The 6,000-nt window shown below is 49.4% G+C and overlaps 1 protein-coding gene across 4 annotated transcripts in view; it reads right to left on the bottom strand.

Annotated features, from left to right (window-relative positions):
• Positions 1–3,780, bottom strand: part of LOC144122171 (protein RER1) — a 122,651-nt gene extending 118,871 nt beyond the window's left edge. For all 4 annotated transcript variants that reach the window (XM_077655747.1, XM_077655746.1, XM_077655749.1 and 1 more), the window contains exons 1-2: positions 3,450–3,780; positions 3,154–3,265 (exon numbers count right to left, since the gene is read on the bottom strand). In XM_077655747.1, coding sequence (XP_077511873.1) covers positions 3,154–3,225 — 72 coding nt within the window. In that variant the 5' untranslated portion in view covers positions 3,226–3,265; positions 3,450–3,780. The remainder of the gene's footprint in view (positions 1–3,153; positions 3,266–3,449) is intronic.
• Positions 3,781–6,000: the final 2,220 nt, after the last annotated feature.

The following is a 6,000-nucleotide window of genomic DNA, read 5'->3' on the forward strand; positions in this document are numbered from 1 at the left end:
CTACAATACAATGAGCACAAGCTGTGGAGTGAAATGATTGGAAAATGGGTCTTTGATGCCACCTTGTGCCATGACTCTCTTTGACCCTGGTGCAATTAAAATTCACCATCATCACTTTTATCTACTCATACACAGTGAGTATGCATGTTTTTCAGCAGCGCAGAGGACAAAGAACGAGACAAGTGCACCCGTGTCTGTGCACTTGTCTCGTCCTTTGTCCCCTGCGCTGCTGAAAAACAATGTCACACCAACTTGCCCAAGCTTCTACAGTATGCATGGTATTATTAACATGGTCCAGCAGCATAGTGCAGAGCAAAGCACAACTTGGTAACGTTTTACCATACAGTGCACATGTCCATGTGCTCCAAACGGCTCTGCAAACCTGCCTGGTTTTGTTTTAAGAAGGCTACAAACAAGGTCACCAAAAGTACACACCTTGAACCCCTGTGGTTACCACTGAACTTACCACAGGCCATATTTTCCCCTGTCTGTTCCAATGGTCCACGGGCCTACCCACCATTTGAGAATGACTCCAGCTGCTGCTATGCTCGACCATATCTGTCAACTTTGTGATGGTACATCTCTTTCCCTTCAACACTAATCGGTCGATTATGAGGAATTGTATTCAGTCCTGCTCTTAATTCTAGAAGTGCCAGGGCTGTGGCTGACTCCTCTCGCCCAATTATGCTTGCAATGAATGAGCCCCAGGATTCAGTGCACTTGAAAGCCCAGCCTGGCACTTGCAGGCTCAAGACAAACTCATGCCAAGTGCACAATGGCCAATCACAGGCCATGCTACTGTAAATAGTCCTGGGAACACAATCCCCGCTTAGCCTATTCCCAAGCTTCAAGTACGGTGTCGCCGCCACGCGGCCTTCTCCAGAACTGCTGAAGAAGAGATGATACAGGCGGAAGGCGAACGGCTTGAGCCGATGTCTGTACTGTTATTTCTGTCACACTTTTGGTACGTTATCGCGTTTTGAGTGGCGTTGTTCACAGAGCCACAGCAATAAATTAGCGTAGCACCCAAGGTGCCTGTAAAGCAGACAGTATGGACAGAAAACAAAGAAATTTCATTTTCTGTCCACTGCAATGTCCGGCCAATGGCCAGATAAACCTCCCTCTAATCCTAAGCTCAAGAAGGAGTGCATAATCAAGTTAATAAAAATCTCAGTATGGGCATGCCAGTTATTCACCGTAAAAATGAAATGGCGACTAGCGCTGTAGCTATCCTGTTGGTTGTGCTCTTTCAATTGTTCTCGTTTATGCACACCGCTTTGAATTTGCAGCATAGTCAAGGTTCGCATTGCAAAACCCATGACCAAGACTAACAGTCTTCAGCGCACATTTCTGCCACAATTATTTCCTCTAGTGTACCATCCAAGACATGGACTGATGTAACTGTCTTTGCAGGCAACATTTTTCAGGAGAGACCACTTGACCGTACAGGTACTTTTTAAGAAATAAAAAAAAAGCTTCTTGCATGATTCAATGTGTGCAACGCTTGTAATCAGTACTCGCCGAATGCACATTAAAATCAGAGACTGCTGAACTTCACAGCAAACTGAAGCTACATGCGCAGCATTTGTGGCACTGAGGAATTAGTAGCATGGCTTCTCTTTAAAGTTGCTGCTGTCAAGCTATCACTGCTGCAAAATATTTTAGTCATGTCAGCAAAAATCGTGAACCACCTGTAATGCTCCAAAATAAATCAGCGGGACCGAAATGCTAATTTGTATTCTTGCACTTCGGCTATCATTTTTTGCTTGTCTAGGCAAGCCTGATGCGACGACGTATGTGCTGAAATCAGGTGGAAAACTGGGCCACTGACACGTCCGCGAGTACCAGGAATAGGATAAACGGCGGAAATTTTCTCAGTATCAGTGTTTTCTTTTGGCTCACGTGTCCGCGACGCCTGTCATCCTGCAATTAGAGTTGCCACGGTACGTTTAGCACGTGCTGCTCCACACTGTCCTCAGCCGAATGTTTTGCATACCAGACCAGCCACACCTGCACTGGGTGATTTATATCGCTCCTGCAGTGCCTGCACACAGAAAGCTTGTACAATGAAAGAAGATATTGTGCATATCCTCGGCACAAAACAAGGCCTGCACTGAGAGCTCCGTCGCCTAAACTCGCAACAGCACTTTAATGCAGCCTCAGGCAGTGCAGCACAGGGCTAGCTCCCCGCCATAGCCGGATCATCTCCCGGGCAGCCATGTTGGATTATCAGTGGTGCCCCCTACAGGCTACAAAACCTGCTAATACACGCCAGATGAAACTGTAGTGTAGAAGAACTTCTTGCTGGGCGAGTTGGAGCATAGCTTTCTTGGGATGGCATTGCACACACAGGAAAGAGCAGAAGATGACAGAGAGTAAACTATAAACTCCGTTGATAGTTTGCACTCTGTCATCTTCTGCTCTTTCCTGTGTACGTGCAACACCATCCCAAGAATTAAACTGTAGCAAGACACACACAGCAGCACATTTTGTTAAGAGTAGCAGCCCTGATATCTGAGGGTAGGATGCCTCCTGTGATGACTGAGCACTTTTGACAACAGTAGCACATGGCATGTGGCAATTAACAATTAAAACCGGAAACGATGCAGACCTGCTACCAGCACTGCACACACTCCTTTTGTGTTCTGGGCCGGTGTCATCTTCAATGATGGTAATTCGGGCCCAGTCTACATGCAAACTGGACACTTTGTGGTCGAATGCACCAGGAAGTTGGTCTGGCATAGCAAGTAACGAAAGCAGAAATGATGCTCAATCAAAGTTGCTGCTTTTCTTAACTGTGAATACAGAGTGACTAGCCCATCTCCTTTAGCTGATGCAGTGGTATGCCACACCCATTCGGCGGTCAGAAATAAGTTGCCTGTGCAGACATTAAAAGCAATAAGACTAACGCAACTGAAATTCCACGTCGTCCTCGGCTCTGCTCGCTCCTATGACTGATGCCTGTCTGGCGTGGCTGCGGCAGCAGTGAATTGGCGGCTGTCTGAGCAGAGGAACGATGTTTCATGCTCCTGCTCTGACGAGTTGCTGTTACACGATGCGGAACAGAGCTCCAAGTGGGACGGAGCCGAGGTCAGCAACCATATGGTCCTGATACCGACTCATGTTCCGTCAGTGTAGCGCAGGGTGACTCACCTGACTGGCGCGCCTGAAGAACACTGCCACGGAAGAGGGCTGCGGGTGGACCGAATCGTTCCCTTCCATCATGGTGCCGGCTGCTGCTGCTGGGGGCCCCGCAGGCGCCCGGCTGCGCACAGACAAAGCGGCGATAAATGTCGCCGCTGACTATCCCGACTAGAGCACCTGCTTCCGCCACAGCGCAGAAAATGGCCACAAACGGTGCACGCCACGGGTTCGGGCACTCCACCGCGACCACGGACCACCGTTGTGTGGCGGCCGCCGCCCGTAGTGGCCGACGGAGCTGCACCCACCTGAATTTAGAATGGCGTGTCACCCACGGGTCTGGAGGCTGTGGCTTGCCTAGTACACGGTCGATTGCGGGATTACACAGCGCGTACGCCACGTAGCGCGATCCGTCGCAAGGCCTCCACTACGTTCCGGAACATGACCGACACTGGGATTAGCGAGCGGCTGGGCGGCCGGCTGGCAGATCGGCTAAGGGCCGAGCAACGGTACGTCATAACACTCATATTGTCCAAGGGTTGATATTGTAACATTCAAACTACAAAATATTTTGTGCGTGTCACCGAAAAGACAGCGTATGTCAATTACTCAACTCGGCGCAAAGCTAGTTCAACTATGACAACGACAATACAGGATCGGCCAAGCCTACAGTGAACTAGAAGTACTCTAGTTCAAGCCACATTCGAACGAAGCCAATCCACTCTGCGGATCGGCGGTACGGTGCTGGCAGAAACGTTTGCGGGTCGGTAGGCTGGAAACGCCGGTTGGTCGGTGGGATGCATGTCTGCGTGACGTTTTTTCGCTTCACTCAACCGGATGTGGGGTCGCCGTGCCTCTCTCGGCCTGTCTCTAGAGGGCTTAGGGAAAGAAGCATTTGCGTGTCGGTGGGCTGGAAACGCTGATTGGTCGATGGGATGCGCTTCTCCGTGACGTTTTTCTGCTTCTCCCTCGTTCTCAACCGGATGTGGGGTCGCCGCGCCTCTCCAACACCCTCTAAATACTTTCTTCAGGCCTCTCCAGGCCCTCCTTTCCACACGCGCTACGTCACGCCAAGTGTCCGGTCAGGCTGCTCACCAAGCGCGGCTCCGCTCCGCTCGGTTGTCTCCCTCGATGTGCTCGCGCTTGCCCGGGCAAGCACAGACACGAACGCAGTCTTGCAGTGAGCGTCTAGCTGCTGCTTGAGTCTTTCAGCCTGGCGTTGGGTGCATTTCCGTTCGCTCCTCGCACGGCTGTGTCTGTTTCGTGTGGCCGTTTCTTGTGTGGCGTGCGTACCTGTGCTAGCGCACGAATGGGAAACTGATTGCCTGCCGTGTAGCGAGTGCAACTTCGTGAAACATGGGCCGGTGCTGTGTTCCCGGGTGCCGCGGGAACTACCAGAATGGTCCCAAAGTACGTGTTTATTGCTTCCCAAGAGACGAAGTACGAAGAAAAGCCTGGTTGCGAGCCATTCCACGGAAGGATTTCACACCTACAGAGCATTCGAGGGTAAGACTCTGAAATATTGCTTAATAGGCGCTGGTAATTATCTTAGTTGTGAGCTGTCGCTCCCGGAAAGGCATGCTGTCTTTGTAGGCAATGATATCACTTCTTACACTTATGTATGAATTGTCCAGGAAGCATTTAGTTCTGTGGATGTGCATAAGGCTTGTGTAAAAGCTGTGTAAATATGTAAAAGCTGTTCACTATTCAGACTCTTTTTACTTAGTGTTTTAGGCAATGGAGAGTCATGGCGAATGGCCTTGCTTCATTTTCTCGTGCAGGTGTGTGAACTGCACTTCCACGCAGGCGACTTCATTACGACGTTGTCACACCAAGATGAACTGACAGGGAAAATAATAGAGGTGAAGCGTGACAGGCTACAGTTGAAGATTGATGCTGCGCCTTCTGTTTTTCCAAACTGCCCAAAATACTTGTCCTCAACGCCTGGACGGAGTGAATCGCCAGAGACGAAAAAAGCAAGAAGGGAAAACGCTGCTTTGCAGGAGGCTATGAGGAAGTCACTTCAGTCTAATGAGCTTGAACAGAAAAGAAACAAAGTTTCATCTTACGAGGAGTTCAAATCTAAGTTGCCTGGAATCTGCAACACGAAATTCTGGACCGTTTCTGTCGATGAGCAGTGCGTTAGGTTCCTTCTCATCGAGAATGATCCTTCACCTAATGTGAAATGCGCCTTGGTAGTTCTCCCTGATCTGTCACTTTCTGTTTTCTTGAATGGAGTGAAGCTTCTGTCGCTTCCTTCAGGCAGGATTCTGCCAGCTCAAGTATGCGACACCTCCAGCCTGTCCTTGCTGCTAGAAGAACTCGAGATAGGCTTGCATAATATACCTGAGGTGACGAAAGAGTCGAAACATACTAAAGTATTGCAGTTTGTCGGTTCACTGCTTGCAGACCTCATTGAGGACAGTGATACGACGAAAGAACAGTCTTCTTTGCTGAAATTTCTGGTTGAGCAGATAGAGCTTCTCCTCGCGAAACAGCATGTGTATAGCGCAGAGCTGCTGGTATTCGCCAGTATTTTGAATTCAATTTCTCCTCACGCATATCACTTCACAAGAGCTGCATCAAGAATCATTCTGCCCCATCCTTCCACACTGCGCCGTGTTTGCTCAAATTACAAAGCTGACCCTCTTGTGGAGCAAAATCAACCGCACTGTCTCTCCTACATCCGAGAACGAGTCAAATCAATGAAAGACCACGAGAAGACAGTGACCCTGATGATCGATGAGATCCACATAAAACCATACTTCGACTACAAAGGGGGCACAATAGTAGGATCGTCGGTTCATTCAACGGAACCAGCAACAACAGCCCATGTGTTCATGGTACAATCACTCCTTT

This window comes from Amblyomma americanum, chromosome 2, assembly GCF_052857255.1.
Source record: "Amblyomma americanum isolate KBUSLIRL-KWMA chromosome 2, ASM5285725v1, whole genome shotgun sequence".
Taxonomy (NCBI): domain Eukaryota; kingdom Metazoa; phylum Arthropoda; class Arachnida; order Ixodida; family Ixodidae; genus Amblyomma; species Amblyomma americanum.